This window comes from Zootoca vivipara, chromosome 4, assembly GCF_965207765.1.
Source record: "Zootoca vivipara chromosome 4, rZooViv2.hap1.1, whole genome shotgun sequence".
Classification (NCBI taxonomy): Eukaryota; Metazoa; Chordata; class Lepidosauria; order Squamata; family Lacertidae; genus Zootoca; species Zootoca vivipara.
The window spans coordinates 95509327-95527125 of NC_142587.1; the positions used below are offsets into that span (position 1 = coordinate 95509327).

The 17799-nt window shown below is 46.8% G+C and overlaps 1 protein-coding gene across 2 annotated transcripts in view; it reads right to left on the reverse strand.

Moving 5' to 3' along the window:
* Window positions 1–17125, reverse strand: part of ACER3 (alkaline ceramidase 3) — a 48017-nt gene extending 30892 nt beyond the window's left edge. For both annotated transcript variants that reach the window (XM_035115059.3, XM_088668461.1), the window contains exon 1: window positions 16769–17125. In XM_035115059.3, coding sequence (XP_034970950.1) covers window positions 16769–16871 — 103 coding nt within the window. In that variant the 5' untranslated portion in view covers window positions 16872–17125. The remainder of the gene's footprint in view (window positions 1–16768) is intronic.
* Between the last annotated feature and the right edge of the window lie 674 nt (window positions 17126–17799).

Consider the following 17799-nt stretch of genomic DNA (forward strand, 5'->3'; position numbering starts at 1 on the left):
CACAAGCAGCAGTCTAGTCATGTAAAGGGGTCGTCTCTGTGCTAAGTGCCCTGCACATCCACAAAAACCGCACCAGAGGGTTGGGGGAATCCTTGCATGGGAGTCTAGAAGGAATTCAGAAATCAGCCACTAGTATGCTCACTGGAGCAAGACAGTTTGAGCATACAGTCAAACCTCAGATCCTGAATGTCTCCCGTTCGGAACATTTAAGCACCCGAACGCTGAAAACCCCAGAAGTAAATGCTCTGGTTTTCAAACATTTTTTTGGAAGCCGAATGTCCAACACGGCTTCTGTTGAGTGCAGGAAGCTCACGCAACCAATCGGAAGCCGCGATTCGGTTGTCGAACATTTTGGAAGCCGAACGGGCTTCCGGAACGGATTACGCTCGACAACCAAGGTTTGACTGTATTACACCGAACCTGGCCTGACTGTCCATTAGCTTCCAATTCAAAGTACTGGTTTTCCCCTATAAAGCCTTTAACAGCTCAGAACAGCAATGCACCAAGGACCGCCTCTGTTGGACTCTATGCTAATCATCAGAGGCCCTTCCTCGTATGCCCCCTCCATGAGAATACAGAGGGTGGCAAAACAAGAATGGGCCTTTTCTGCGGTGGCTCTGAGTCTCTGCAGCCTGGTTTGACAAGAGGTGATGGCAGCAGCAAGGAGGTCTTGCTGGAGACCTTCCTTCATGGTGCTTGTGCCGACTGCTCCAACTCAGGAAAGTTTTCTGAGCACCTAGCATCCCTACAAAGGACTCCGACACAGCAACTTCTGGAGGTGAATTGCTCGGCCACCACTATGGTTCAACGGTCCAGGCATCACACCAAACCACCGTTAAGCTTCCTTAACCATGATTTATAAATGGTGCATGGGAAGAACAACCGGTTGTGGCACAGTATCATTTGTCACATATTTGCAAGAGATGCAGCGAGTTCTAAATAAAGCACTGTCATGCAAACATTCAATTACAAGAAAATAAATAAATCAGGATTTCCATAGCCATTTGAATAACTAGCTTTCTTCCTAAGCTGCTCATTTGTCCTGCATGGTACATAATCAAAACGCATTCTAAAACTGCCTGCCCGAAGTGGATGCTGTTACGCAAGAGGGGATAAGCACCATCAGACATCACATGATATGTTGCAGCAACCCAACATCTATGCATCAGGGAAATTGGCAGCCAGGCAAAGAGTCATCCAAATATTTTGGGCAGAGCAACCAGAGAAGTTCAGAAGGAAGCTTTTGCTATGTTCGAAAGCATGCAAACTTTTGTACAGCTTTATGCAATTTCAATTTGCTCACTATGTGGCAGTTGCTGCTTCCAGCCCTCTGGACTTACCCCATCCAAATAGCTGGGGGGGGGGTAGGAATCTCACATTGCAGCTGCTGCCAAGTCACCACCTAAGATTTCTAAGGTGGGTAGAGAGAGAAGGCAAGCAGCTCTTTACTCCAAGCCACCCACATGCCACTATTTCTTGGGTGAGCACACCCTTTCAAACATGCTGTCTCCCTTCAATTCCCTTCACTGACAGCAGTCACGAAATTAAAAGACACCTGCTTCTTGGGAGAAAAGCAATGACAAACCTAGACAACATCTTAAAAAGCAGAGACATCACCTTGCCAACAAAGGTCCGTATAGTTAAAGCTATGGTTTTCCCAGTAGTGATGTATGGAAGTGAGAGCTGGACCATCAAGAAGGCTGATCGCCGAAGAATTGATGCTTTTGAATTCTGGTGCTGGAGGAGACTCTTGAGAGTCCCATGGACTGCAAGGAAGATCAAACCTATCCATTCTGAAGGAAATCAGCCCCGAGTGCTCACTGGAAGGACAGATCCTGAAGCTGAGGCTCCAATATTTTGGCCACCTCATGAGAAGAGAAGACTCCCTGGAAAAGACCCTGATGTTGGGAAAGATGGAGGGCACTAGGAGAAGGGGACGACAGAGGACGAGATGGTTGGACAGTGTTCTCGAAGCTACGAACATGAGTTTGACCAAACTGCGGGAGGCAGTGGAAGACAGGAGTGCCTGGCGTGCTCTGGTCCATGGGGTCACGAAGAGTCGGACACGACTAAACAACAACAAGTGCCCAGAAGCCAGCAAAAGTGTCCCATATCCATAGCTGGCGCCGTCTCACCTTCCCTTCTCCTTTTCCTCCTCTCAGACCTTAGTGAAATAGTGCAAAGAACCATTTTAAAACCTGGCACATCCACATAAATTTATGAATGGTGGCGGTGGCTCCTGAATTGTTTAAATGGCACTGAGAAAAAATGCTCACTGCCTTAGGAAATCTGCGCTACGTTTTGTGAATGAGGGATGTGGGGGTGCACGTATTCCTGTATGGTAATTGATAGGGACGACACTGAGAGGAGGAGCTCATTCTGGAATATTGACAATACAGTACTACTTTGGCGACTGACATCTCCATCTGGCTGACCCCTCCAGCTTTCTTAAGCAGGTCAGCAGAAGAGCTTATTTTCTGCATTCCTATCCCACCTTTGTCTCCAAGGAGTACATGGTTCACACACACACACACACACACACACACACACCTCAGTTAATTCCTACAACAACCCTGTGATGGAGGTTAAGAGGCTGCGATTGACTCCAAGGTCACCCAGTGAGCTTCATGGCTGAGTAGGGATTTGAACCCGGACCTCCCAAGTCCTAGTCCGACACTCTAACCACTACACCACACGGGCTTCCCAGAGTCCTTCTGCTATGAGGCAGCTCTATAAATTAAGTAGGTAAACAAATATGGGGAAAGCAAAATATCATTTAGAGAAGGATCTGAAATATTTTCCTTGAAGCTTGAATTTGTATTACTCTGAATGGTTTGCTTTGCTGTTTTAACGTGCTGCAAACCGCTTTGAGATTTTAAAATATAAAGTGGTATAAAGATGAAAGTAACAGCAACTCACCCCCTCACGGGGGGGGGGTTGCCTAGACATATCATGGCAGTGACCGTAACCTGGGTTTAAGGTGCTGTTTGGCAATTAGCATGTACAGTGGTACCTCGGTTTACAAACACAATTGGTTCCGGAAGTCTGTACTTAACCTGAAGCGTACTTAACCTGAAGCGAACTTTCCCATTGAAAGTAATGGAAAGTGGATTAATCCGTTCCAGACGGTCCGTGGAGTACTTAAACCAGGCACCCCCAAACTAAGGCCTAGGGGCCAGATGCGGCCCAATCGCCTTCTAAATCCGGCCCGCGGACGGTCCGTGAATCAGCATGTTTTTACATGAGTAGAATGTGTTCTTTTATTTAAAATGCATCTCTGGGTTATTTGTGGGGCCTATCTAGTGTTTTTACATGAGTAGAATGTGTTCTTTTATTTAAAATGCATCTCTGGGTTATTTGTGTGGCATAGGAATTCATTCATATATATTTTTCAAAGTATAGTCCAATCCCCCACAAGGTCTGAGGGACAGTGGACCAGCCCCCTGCTGAAAAGGTTTGCTGACCCCTGACTTAAACTGAAGCGTACTTAACCTGAAGTGAACTTTCCCATTGAAAGTAATGGAAAGTTGATTAATCTGGCTAAGATGTATAGAATGAGTAGTAAAACTTGCTGGAAATGTAAAGAAAAAGATGGTGAATTTTATCATATGTGGTGGACATGTGATAGAGTTAAAAGATTTTGGGAAATGATATATAATGAATTGAAAAAGATTTTTAAATATACCTTTCCCAAAAAACCAGAGGCATTTTTGTTAGGAATTATGGGAGGGGAGATTGTGAAAGAAGACCAAATACTGTTTATGTATGCGACAACCGCGGCCAGGACCTTGTTGGCCCAAAAATGGAAAAACCAGGAAATACCAACGATCGATGAGTGGCAGATGAAACTGATAGACTATGCTGAATCAGCAAAACTGACATGCAGGATCCGAAACCAGGGAGAGACAAAGTTCCGAAAAGACTGGAGTAAATTTGTGGATCATATGGAGAAGAACTGTAGAAGTTTAAAATCACTTGCAGGACTGAAATAAATCCTACGAATTGACTAAAGTGAGGATAATAATAAACTGCGAGACAGGAGTAAATAAGAAAACCGCGGGAAGGGAGGGAGGGAAGTCAAAGCTCGGCAGAGCAAATTGAGATGGGTGAATTTAAGATGAATTGTATCAAAAATGTTGTTTTGTTTGTTTTATTTGTTAATTTGGAAAAATTGAATAAAAATTATTATATAAAAAAAAGGAAAGTGGATTAATCTGTTCCATACGGGTCCGCGGAGTACTCATCCTGAAGCGTACTTAACCCGAGGTATGAGTGTAATTGGTTCCGGAAGTCCGTACTTAACCTGAAGCGTACTTAACCTGAAGCGAACTTTCCCATTGAAAGTAATGGAAAGTGGATTAATCCGTTCCAGACGGGTCCGCGGAGTACTTAAATTGAAAGTACTCAAAACCGAGGCGTACTTAAACCGAGATATGACTGTATCTGAGGATGGCTGGCAGAGCTGAGGTGGCCTGATCGCTACCAACACCACAAGCAACAGCAGGAGGAGGAGAAACAGAAAGTGCTGCTTCCTCTTAATTTAAAAAAAAGACAACATTGCAATGATGCCCGTAGAATAAGCCAGCAGCTGACTTCCCTTCTTGTGGTTTGGGTGGGGTGGAGAGGAGAGGAGCCGGCCACCTCCCTCATGTATTCTTGCCATCGTTCTCTTTCCCCTGCATGTGCGTTACTGAGTTGTCTCCCAAACCCAAGATCCTTCTAAATGGAGACACCGGATGTAAGGAGGAGACAGTATAGAGAACCTCCCCCTTGCATCAGAAGTAGCTCCTCCCCAAGCAGTGATGGAAGCGAGGGCTCTGAGGAAACCAGTCAGGAAGTAGAGGGAGAGTGCCAGGGCTCTGGCAGCATGGGAGAGCCCTGGCTACACAGGAGGGAGGAGATAGAGGGGGAAAGGGGGGAGAAGGAAAGCATGGAGCATAGACCCTTTCCTCCGGTTCCGGAATTATGCAGGAGAACAAAGGGGAGGAGGTTTACTGTCCCGAGACTCTTATGTTGGAGGAAGTCACGCGGAGGGGCAGTGCCGGATTCTGCATCGGAATGAGCAGACATGTTTTCCACACCTGTCTCACTGTAAATAGAGTGCACCAATAAAATACTGTTTAAAGACAAGCATGTGGAGCGTCGTTACTCTGGAGTAGTCGCAAGAACCCCTGACACCAGCTATTGAACTCGGAACCTTCATGATATCGAGTATGTTCTCTACCACTCAGCTAAGGTGCTCTGTCTCAGAAGACAAGAGGCAAAAGGATCCAAAGGCACGGAAGCTTGCAAGTGTGAGCGGCAGACACTCCTATGTTGGCTGTGTGACCCCCGCAGGGCACCTGCAAAAAGGTTGGTCATAGCTGTGTTAGGGGAACTGACATATCGCCTTCAGAATCAGGATATGGCAACCATGCTTTTAGCTGTAGACGGAATATTCAAAAGCAGATTGGTTGAAACTAACGGCATGCCTTACTGAAGTGTTTAATCTACTAGAATATGGATGGAAATGGCATTGGACACCAAATAAGTCGGTATTTTAGCGGGAAATGCTATGGAATGCCTAGACTCCACACATGTGCACACGATATGTATTTAATTTACTAGATTTGCTGCCAGAAGATAATCTCTACTCTGCAACAGATGCAACTGTATTATCCATTTCACTGTTGTTTAGTTTAACTTGTTTTGTTTTTATCCTGTAAGCCTCCCTCAGAACTGCTGGTTATAAAGATCTGAAATAAATATAAAAGCACACAAAGGTTCAGAGGCTGTAGGACACCAAATGCCAGTTGCTGGGAGGCAAACAGGAGGAGAGGGTTACTGCCCTCAGGCCTTGTCAAAGGTCTTCCAAGCTGGCAAGCTGGACCTTTGATATGATGATACAAGGGCTTTCTTGCCTTCTTAAACAGGGAATGGAAGAAAAATCAAAGCAAAATAGTAATTGATAAAGCAACAGGTGAATGAGTGTATGAAACAAAAATAATAGATTTAGCAAAATTTAAAATTTACTTTAATTTAATGAAGCTGGAAAGGGAAAAAAGGGGGGGCGGCGACAAAAAGGCAACTAAAACCTTGAAGTTAGTACTGTACTCTGGAATCTGAAGTACTGATATCCAAACATGTGATGTTACTTCCCAAGAATTAGGAACATTCTTGCAATGCCTGAGTTTTTAACACTGGACCGTAAACTATGTTTACATGGTGTTGAAGATCCCACGAGCTAGAACTATTTTTAGGAATTATTCTGAATGATATTTGTGCACCTTCCCAGATACTAGACAACAACTAACTGGACAGTACTTCTTCCTTCTGACAGCACCCAGAGTTCTAACCTTGGGTTTAGAAAATGCCGCAGGCTGAAAACCACAAAGGCACGATCTTAACCGTGGATGACCCCCGCGTTGTACCTTGGACAGATTCCAGCATGGGTGACGGGAGTTTTTGCCCATTCAAGGTTCTCCCACTATATCAGTCGGACACAGAACATAATGCTTCCTGACTAACCCTTCGTATGGTGGATTGCTGAAAGCAAGAGGAATTAAAACAAAGAACTGCAGTCCTGCTGATAATAGTGTGGGGGGGGAGAAATGCCTTCCAAGATGAAGAGGAACCAAAGGTACAGTGGCTACAGAGAGAGAGGGGGGGGGACTGCTGAATAGCCAAGCGAGCATCTAGTCCAGAATCCTGCTTCCAACAGTGGGTAGCTAGCTGTTTCCGGGAAACCCCAAACCAGGGCATAAATGCAAAATTCTCCACCCTCCCACAACACTAGCCAGAGGTTAATTAAATGCCATGGCTGATGGCAAATGATGGATCGATTCTCTATGAATCCCCTTTTCTAAAGCTGTCGAACCTAACACCCAGCACAACATCCTACAACAGCAATTCCGCAAGTTAATTTTATGCTCTGTGTGAAGAATCATCTTTTGTTCAACCAGCAATTTCACTGGATGATCCCAAGAGACTTTTTCCTACACCATGCAGTCTGTCACGTCCCCATATCTGTCATTTCCCCCCCCCTAAACTAAAAGCACCAAATGCTAAGTTTAGCTTTTCCTCTTGAGAACACGGTTCAGAATCCTTTGGTTATCCCTTTTCTGCATCTTTTCCATCTCTGCATCACTCTAAGTGAGATGAGGCAACCATAACTAAGACATTCCAAATGCAGCTAATTCAGAGGCAGAATTATACCGGCAGTTTATTTTCAATCCCCTTCTTATCGATTCCTTTCGCTGAAGTTGCTGTTTGTGGAGCAGTGAGCTATCAATGACAAGCCCAAAAAATTATTTCCTGGGTAATCACAACCAGTTCACACCGTGTGTGTGTGTGTGTGTGTGTGTGTGTGTGTGTGTGTGTGTTCATAATTAGCTTTCTTTGCTGCTATGCACATCACTTCTGAAGTCTCTTACACTGAACACTGTTTGTTATCATGTTGCCCATTCACCCAGTTTGGAGATATGCTTTTGGAAATGTCCAGTCAGCTTGAGTTTCCCCATCCTGAAACCAAACCTTGCTACCTTGCCACTCAATCCCAACTTGATACCAAATAAATGGTCTCAAAGCAATCCTTGGGAGGCCTTGCTCTTTACTGTACTTCCTTCCATTGTAAAAAACTGCCTGTTTATGCATACCCTCTGCTTCCTGTTGGTTAACCCATTACTTACAAGAAAAGACCTGTCCTTTTATCCCATGATTTACAAGCTTACTCAGAAGGCTGTGGTGACAGACTCTGTCAGAGTCCTCTGAAATTCCATGTCTAATGAATTGCTGCATCTACACATTTGATGACATGCTCAGTTTAATCCTAAAAGCTTGGAAAGGCAAGGCTTCCCCTCTGCAGAAGCCATGCTGATCCTTCCTCAGCATCGCTTCTTCTTCTCTATCAGGGGCAGGGAATCTTTTGCAGGACCACATATACCAGTGGTGCATGGGTCCAGCCAAAGGGAGGAAATGGGTAGAGCAATGGGCTTTGTACAGTGGGCCACAAAAAAATCAGGAGTTTCAACACACACCTCCCTCCACCCAGGCAAGCAAGAGGCATTTATTGTATTTAAACCCACCTTTCCTCTAAGGAATTCCAAGTAGCATACGTGGCTCTCCTCCTCCTCCCTATTTTATCTTCACAACAAACCTGTGAGGTAGATTAGGCTAGGAGACTGTGACTGGTCCAGGGTCACCCCACTGAGTTTACTGGTGGATGAGTGGGGGATTTGAACCCTGGTCTCACAGGTCCTAGTCTGGCCCTCTAACCACTCCACAAACTGCTTAAGAAAGTTTTCCAGTCAGGCAAATCACGAGGAAAATGTGAAGCAGGGCGAGTGAAGCATGTGGCTCGGGAGTGGTTCAGAAACCCTGTTCTGTATGTTGAATATCTCAAGTTTAAATAATGCTTACCCAAGACAGATGTTAACAGGTGTCTCTCTTTTTAGGGACTGCTGTTACACTAGCCAATTTCAAGGCCTCTATCAAGGAGGCTGATTTTAATGACAGGTTGTGTATTTTTATTAGATCAAGCATTTCACGTTTGAGTCCTTATAAGAATTCTTGGGTGTAACTGTTCTGCTTGCACCTGATGGCATCTCTAACACACTTAAATCTTCAGATTTGGGATGCTTGAATTGCTCAACGTTCATTCTCCTTGTACCTGCTCAGATCTCTGTAAATACTAAGTGACATCAGCCCAGATTACTCTAGGACAGACTTGTGCGGCTGAGACCCAACGCTGTCATTTTACCAGCAGAGTGGCATGTCGGCTTAGAATCAACAGAACAATAACACTCTGTCGAGTGGAGCAGCCTTCAGAGGGGCCAAAATTTCCCCAGCCACAAGGGGTCTGAATTCAGGCACGTGGCAGCATGCAACAGCTGCGGTTACACCAACCGTACTCCTACTCTTTTTACTAGCAAACCATATCAAATGCCGCCTCTGCAGTATGTAGTGTGGGGTTCTAGCTAAAGCTATGATGATATGGCCTCACTAAAGGTTTCTTGGATTTTCCAAGCATCTCTTCTGCAAATCTCCTCCTCCAGCCCTGCTCTCTCTCTCCCACCTACCCTGTGGTCTGAAGTTTCATTGCTTCACGGTTGTGTCTGTGGGTTCGTAGTTGAAGATGGCACATTCATGTTGATTTTTTTAACTGTATTTTATTACTTATTTTATTATATTGCATTCTAGGTAAAGGTAAAGGGACCCCTGACCATTAGGTCCAGTCGTGACCGACTCTGGGGTTGCGCGCTCATCTCGCATTATTGGCCGAGGGAGCTGGCGTATAGCTTCCAGGTCATGTGGCCAGCATGACAAAGCCGCTTCTGGCAAACCAGAGCAGCACATGGAAACGCCATTTTCCTTCCCACTATAGCGGTTCCTATTTATCTACTTGCATTTTGATGTGCTTTCGAACTGCTAGGTTGGCAGGAGCTGGGACCAAGCAACGGGAGCTCACCCCGTCACAGGGATTCGAACCGCCGACCTTCTGATCAGCAAGCCCTAGGCTCAGTGGTTTAGTAGCCCACAGTGCCACCTGGGTCCCTACATATTGCATTCTACTGTATTGCAATTCGAATTCTACAAATAAAATACAGCATTTAAGAAACAAAAGAAGCAACAAAAACAATCTAGCACAGCGCATTGCAATTGCCACAAGAGGCAAGTGGGCTGCCAAGACCCTCACCAATTTTCAAGTGGTCCATGGGTAAAAGAAGTCTGGGACCCACTGACCTACCGTAGTCTGAGGGAATGCAAGAGTTCTTACTGTTCATGAAGAGCAACTGCTGGTTCAGGCCACACTTTCTCCCTTGGCTGTGGGCCATGGTTGGGCAATGGGCATGGTGGAGATAATGATCTGACAATTCAGACCAAAGCTTGTGATGTGGCTACCAGGACTGGGGGGAAAGGCTGCTCACTTGCAAGAGTCCAGCAACACAGATCCCACGCGGAAAATGGATACCTTGCCCCAAGCTACTGTACTTTCCACAATGGCAAAACTGCACAAAAGCTTCTCTAGGGATTTGCACCAATATTCAGCTGTTCTCAACTTTAATCAACGCCACCTGGTATTCATTTACATGTCTCAATTCCGTATTAGAACGGCAAGTAAAATCTGGATACAGGGAACCATAAAATAATTCAATCTGGACAGGGTAGCATTCAATCTGAATTTTAAGTCCCCTTTCAGGAATGGGCTTGAAAATTGTGCATGAACACAGCTTGAACTGCTAAACGAATCAAGGTGAGCCAATAAGAAGTCCAAAATGGCAATTTAGGTCCTCTGGGCATTCCCTGATCCTAAATGTTTTCAAAAGATAGTCCAAATACAACTTATTAAATAGTCCAAGTATTTCTTATATAAAGGCTGGCATTTCACACCATTGCTACATTATACTAATTTACTTATTAGACTACAACCAATCGGAAAAGGCAGGCCAAGATTTTTACATAATTTATAGTTATATATTGCACACATTGGATTTAGTCTCATCAAGACCTGTAGCCTAGTTAAGCAAATTTAACTTGGCAACAGGTCTTGATGAGACTAAAGCTAGTAACTTATTATAAGAAGAGTACATAATTCTTATAAATGTTCACTGCTTGTTTGACCAGAACAAATAGTGTGGTTTTTGTCCATGAACCCCTTTGGGGTCAAAGTGGTGCAGCAGACAGTGCATGGCAGCAATCCTGTCCAAACGTACCCAGGAATAAGTCTTATTGAACCCAATGGGGCTTACTCCCGAGTAGACAAACAGGATTGTACAGTAAGGGTGTGAGGCCTCGGCCACACCACAAACTCAGAAGCTGACCACAGGCATGCCACCCTCCAAACTATGGGAATTATAAATCTGGCCTACTTTGGAGGGTTGCTGTAAGGATTAATGAGACTATGTTAAGTGTTTTAAACAATTCCATCTGTGCCGTGAATTGCAATAAGCAAAACACTCATTGCATTATGACTTGTTGGACATGTGTAAAGGGAGGGGCTGTATGGTGAAATGGCTCTAACGTAGGAGAGGCAGTGAATCTCTACTCCCTCTTGGTTTATGAATGGTGGATGCTCACCAATCCAGTATTATGGTATAGTATGCCACCCTGCGAACTGAAAGGGCAGGTTATATATTTTAAAATAAACCAGTAATAAAGAGACAGAGGGCAAACAGTACTTTGCTGGTGCTGTTCACCTACCACCAAGACACACACAGCAGTAAATGGCAACCATGAGAGAAAGATTTTTTAAAAAGAGGTTTACTGCGTGACCCCCAACTTGTACTGCCCCAGGTAACTCTATGGGTGGAGAGTGTGCTTATAAGGTAGGGATGAGGAACAGGATCTTGATCCCAATCTGGCCAATGCTCCAGATTCTTATCTCCCCCACGGGGCAAGTTTGATAAGGGGGCCGCCTACTCCTCAATCATCTGATGTCACAATGTCAGGTTATCCAATTCCACCCTGAGCACAGCAGTTTCGGGCTCACACAATCAGCTGCCATACATCCAATCCTATCTTCTACAGCAGGCATCCCCAAACTGCGGCCCTCCAGATGTTTTGGCCTACAATTCCCATGATCCCTAGCTAACAGGACCAGTGGTCAGGGATGATGGGAATTGTAGTCCAAAACATCTGGAGGGCCGAAGTTTGGGGATGCCTGTTCTACAGTAAAGAAATTTCCACATGTGGCCTGGAATACAATTCTTAAAACGCAAGTTGCTAGGAGTTATAGACCCTACAGTACTTAAATATGAAATCAAGAGTTGCGTCGTATCTTCAACAAAGCCCTCTCTCCTTGAAAAAGCTGTGGTATCCAAGCAGGGTGTGATTCAGTACGCCAGTGGCTTTCAACCATGGCACCCTAGATCAGGCATCCCTAAACTGCGGCCCTCCAGATGTTTTGGCCTACAACTCCCATGATCCCTAGCTAGCAGGACCAGTGGTCGGGGAAGATGGGCATTGTAGTCCAAAACATCTGGAGGGCCAAAGTTTGGGGATGCCTGCCCTAGAGTGCCATGAATGATGGTCAGGGGTGCCGCGGGCAACTCTGGCCTCCCTCCCTCTTTCCTTCCCTCCCTCCCTCCTCTGATGCCCTCTTGCGACTCTGCCTCACCAAGCCTTGTATGGTTGTTTCTTGCAGAAGCTAGCCAGGGGGTGCTGGTTGCCAGGAGCTGAAGTGGCTTCAGGGTAAGCAAGCTAGTGGGTGAGGTAGCCCAGCTCTTGCTGTTGGGAATGGATGGGCAAGTGGGATGCCAGGCAGGCAAGCATCACATTGGGCTTTCTTGTGCTTGTTGTGTGCAATGCCTGCCTGAGAGCTGAGTGTCCGCCACCAAAGGGGAGCCTTTCCACCATGCAAGCCCACTAAGCTAAGCTGCTAGCCTCATTCACTTTGGCCAGTCTCCATCAGGTCACTGAGGCTGGGGGCATCCTCTTCCCAGGCCCCTGTGGGGCGGCGTGAAGAGGCACCTCTCTTTGGGGCGGGGGGGGGGCCCTCAGAGACCAGACTCTGGCTGTCCAGAGGACTCCCGAGGAGAGGGGAAAGAAGAAGAGGCTGAGGGAACACCCCACAGGGGAGGGTGTTTGAAAAGGGGTGAGGGGCTGCCAGCTGGGTTTTCTGAGGCTCGGAGGGCACTTCTCCACAGGGGAGCTGCAGAAAGAATATAGTTGGTCAAGGGAGCCTTGGACTCAAGAAGGTTGGAAACCTCTGAGTACACAATACCAGAGCCCTGCCTTTGTTAGTGCATTTCCTTAATTCGACTTAATCTCAGGGTGCAAGTCTTTAACCTGATGAACACGTCCTGCCTGTATGGGTTCCCTTCTCAATTTTGCTTCTCCCCATCCCACTCTTTGCATAAATTACCTTCAAAAACTAAATGGATCCATCCAGAGGCCAGGGCAGCCAACGGTTGCAATTATTATGCAGCTTTAGGAGTTATTCAGGTGCCTCTGCACAGATTCCCATAACACTACCGTATTCATTGCTTGCTCAAATTAATATAAACTGACCTAATGCCCAAATCAGGTGAACTACAATCAGCATGCTGCGAATTGCCTCTGCGGCAGAAACTGTGTTTCACATCGCGGTTTGGAGGAAATTCCTGGTTAGTGTGGACCAAGGCTTCCTCAATTGGAGCAGAAGAGCAAACTTTGACTACCGTAGGACAAACCAGGCATGAGATGAGAGAATCCACACATATGAGGAGAGGAGGGAGTGTGAGAGCCTGAAGGGAATTCCAAACCATTACCATATATTCCGGCGTATAAGACGACTGGGCGTATAAGACGACCCCCAAATTTTCCAGTTAAAATATAGAGTTTGGGATATACTTGCCATATAAGAAATATGACCCGACATATAAGGCCCCCCCCGACTTTTGTGAAGATTTTCCTGGGTTAAAAAGTAGTCTTATACGCAAGAATATACTAGCTGCCATGACATCCTTTCCTTAGGGAATGAGAAGGGATGCATATGAAGTTGACACACATTTAAAAGGGAGATTCTAATTTCCATCTGCTCCAGCACTCTGTTCGAAAGAGTAAAGTCATAGGCTCTTGAGCAGCTCTGTATGTAGGGACAGCAATGCTTTGCCCTTTGGAAAATACCCCCAAGACATCCTTTCGATAAATGAAACTGAAATGAATTTTGCCTCCACTGCAGAATATCATCTGGGACTTATGAAAGGCTGACTCATCTATCACACAACAGCACTAGAGAGCATCACAAAGTGTTTTGTCCCATGGGGATCCTTGGGGTCTCTAACAGTTAGATCACAACTAAGCGGCAACAAATAACCTCAAGCGCACAGCCTTATTTAAAGAACTAAGGTGCCTGGCAGGATCAGACCAACGCCCCCAAAATTCAGCATTCTTGCGATTCAAGAATCTCAAATCTCAGTTATGCAAATGCATGCCATAAACTAAGATATGAAACCAGTGTTGTCACATTTCCAAGGAGGCTAAGAAAGCTGAACAAGCCATGTACCAGGGGTCATTAATGTGGTGCCCTCCACATATTAGACTACACCTCACAAAAGCTCCAGCCGGCACAGTCAATGGCCAAGGATGATGGGACTTGTAATCCAACAACATTTTGAGGACACCGTGCTGACTACCCTTGCCATTCACTTTCAAGATTGTAATAAACCATTACGAATTTGGTGGTCCACCAGTGGTCCACCTCAGACCATGCTCCCCTTTCTAACATATCCTGATCTCTGGTGGGGGCAGCATCCTATTCTCTGGGTGTTGCCAGCACATCAGATTCTTCTGTGCGTTGTTCGAAATGGTTTTGGGAATCTTGTTTTTCCTGTGGTTCTGTGTGGTTTTAAGTAGGTATTAGTTTTGATTAGGCTTCTAGAAGCTGTCAGCAGGCGAAAGCAGCCACACCCTGGGAATGGCTTCCAATGGCAGGTTAAGCCAGGTGATGGTAGCTGATGGGTCTCAAACCCTCGGTACGTTGAGGACTTCCTCTGCATGCACAGATTGAGTGGACAAGACAAGAGGGCGGTTTCTGCACGTGCTGTAGAGGGAAGAGAGGGGCAGATGGGGCTCGTCCACCTGGGAAGCTAGCCCACCTAGGAGAAAGAAAACTCTGATCCTAAACCTCTGCTGCCTTGAGGGATATCTTCAGGAGAAGAAAAGGCTAAGGAGTAAACCCTACACAAATCTAGAGTAGAGTCCCTAAAACAGTTGGATGGCGCCTTTTGCACCTCCTGCAACCAAGCTGGTGCCAAATGTCTTGCTCTGCTTTTCTTTGGACCACATCAGCGAGGCTGGGAGGGGTGGGGGTTCTTGTCGTCTGGGCAGCCCAGGACCTCCAGACACACTGCCCAGACTTGTGCCCCAGGGAGATCACTTTGGTGCTGTTAACACAGCGGTTTGACTTCACCCTTTGGTACGCACTCCACTGTCTCTTGATACAGACGGATGTCAACAACAAGAAGTCCGATCGTGTTTTAGCTTATGTTTATGGTGGCTGTCACCCAGAGTATTATTACTACTACTACTATTTTAAAAAGGCAAGCTATTGATACAGTACTTAAACAGATAAACAAGATGTGTCACCCTTTAAAACATCCCCTTCCTGAAACATTATCTGTGAAGTGGTACTTGACAACATCAAGGGTTCTTTTTTTAAAACCAGAGGAGAAGATACACTGCAAAATGTTTCTCCCACCACTATCTGGCAGGACACCCCAGCCAAATTCTATAGTGTGGGGTGGCTGGGGTGGGGAACTTGTGGTGCCCAGACGCTGCTGGACTCCAAAACCCCACCAGCCCCAGCCGCTGTGGCCAACCGTAGTTCAGCAACACCTGGAGAGCCACAGGCTCCTCACACCTGCAAAAAGGTGTCCCTATTCCACTCCTACAAGCTCCATCCAGGTGTGGTGAGCTAAGTGGGAGATACCTTCTTATTCCATCAGGCTTTTAGGAACTGACTGCTTTTAATCAAAGTGCTAGCGCAGTGTTGTTTTTAATCGTAATAATCCGCAGGTTTTTAATATATCTGCTATCCATTAATGTTTCCTCCTATCCTTTTAGCTGTTCTTATTTTATCTGTAAGCCACCTTGAGTCGGGGGCGGGGGGAGGCAAGTCCTGTGATCCTTCATCCAAGGACCACAGGACAGTTTGCAATTTTTCAATTAGCAATAATCGCGCCTCGGATTAACCTCCCTGGGATAAGTATATAATTATGATACTCACAGTGGGGTAGCCATCAGGCACCAAGGTGTTTTGTGCGGTCTCTCTTCAACCGAATAATCTGACATAACCCTAATTGGAAGGGGAAGAATAATTTGCAAAGGGCCCCTTTTGCTACTTCCCCATGCAAAATGAATGCACGGCACAACTATCTGCCACAGAGTGACTGTGGTGCAGACGTCAGAGGGTCAGACTAGGACCTGGGAGAGATGGGACTTCAAACCCTTTCTTAGCCTTCGGTGCAAAATAAAAAAATCCCTTCAGTAGCACCTTAAAGACCAACTAAGTTTATATTTTGGTATGAGCTTTCGTGTGCATGCACACTTCTTCAGATACTTCGGTGATCATGAGCCACCTTCTCTTAGCCTAACCTACCTTGCAGGGTTGTTGCGGGGATTCATTTATTTATCATTGCCTTGCCCAAGGCAAATTGCAATGAAGAGAAGGAGAAACACTTTGAGCTCCCTGGAAGGGCAGGATGCAAATGCAAATTATTATAATAATCTGGTACCGTGCCGGTTTATTGTAACTATTGGTACAGTTTTAACTGATTTTTATATACAGTATGCGCATATATAATATACATGCACATAGTTTGAATTCTACTTCCCTCTTTTTTCCCTTTACGTATTTCACGTTTGCATTCTTACATTGCAAACCAACCCCTGTGTGACCTTCGGATGAGGGGCGGCGTGCGAATTTAATAAAATAAATCAAAATCCCCGCGTATGGTGGTTTTTGCAGCCATAGTTTTCCCACTCCCGCCCCATCTACGCATTTAGAGGCGTTCCACCCCCACCCCCCCAGTTTTTTAAAACCTGGAAGCCGCTTCTAGTCCCTAGGGACCCGGGGGCCAAAATTACGGTTAACGTAATGATAATAATCCTAATTATGTTACACGGGGGGGGGGCGGTGCTCACGACCTTCCCAAATCACGCCTCCCACCCACCCCGACCCCCAACCCTTGAGGGGATGTCGGGGAAGTGGATCCGTCAATCATCCCCCGCCGCGCATTAAGGAGGCCGCGGAGGAGCGTTTCCGCCGCGCACGTCTGAACGCGCCGACCTGCGACCCGCGTCGACTCACAGAACTCGGCGATGTAGTGGGAGACGACGTAGTTCTCCTCGCACCAGTCCAGGGTGGAGGTGGGCTTCCCCCAGTAGCCCTCGCGGTCGCCGGCGGGAGCCATGCCGCTGCGTGACGCCGGCCTGGTTGGCGGGCGAGGCGGGATGAGGGAGAGAGAGAGAGAGGCGGCCGGCGGGCTTGAGGGAAGGAGGGCGGCGGGGTTAAAAAAGAAAAAGAAGGGCGGCCGCCGCTCCCCGGATGGGCCGTCCGCCGAGCTGGCCCCGCCCTCCCGCCGGCTGGCGGCGGCGAGAGAGGCCCGCCTCGCAAGGAGGAGAAGGAGGCCTGCTCCTCCTCCTCCTCTTCTCAGCGGGGCCCGGCCTCCGCGTCGCCATGGAGACGGGCTGAGGCCTACGCACCCCGCCGAGCCTTCCGCGCCTACGCTGCTGCTGCTGCCGCCACTGCCAAGGAGGCCTCACTACGCCGGCCTCCTAACTGGAAAGGAGGAGGAGGAGAATAGGCCGAGCAGGGGGAAGCGGGGGCTGGGCGAGGGCCTGCTTATTGACAGGGGGCTCTGGAGGCACAGAAAGAAACAACAACAACAACAACAACAGGCCGAGCAGGAGGAAGAGGGGCCGGGCCCCTGCTTATTAAGGAGGGGAGGCAGAGAGGCAGAGAAAGAAGTTATAATACAGTAATGATAATATAGAATCATAGAGTTGGAAGAGACCACAAGGGCCATCCAGTCCAACCCCGTGCCAAGCAGGAAACACCATCAAAGCATTCTTGACATATGCCTGTCAAGCCTCTGCTTAAAGACCTCCAAAGAAGGAGACTCCACCACACTCCTTGGCAGCAAATTCCACTGCCGAAGAGCTCTTACTGTCAGGAAGTTCTTCCTAATGTTTAGGTGGAATCTTCTTTCTTGCAGTTTGAATCCATTGCTCCGTGTCCGCTTCTCTGGAGCAGCAGAAAACAACCTTTCTCCCTCCTCTAGATGACATCCTTTGATATATTTGAACATGGCTATCCTATCACCCCTTAACCTTCTCTTC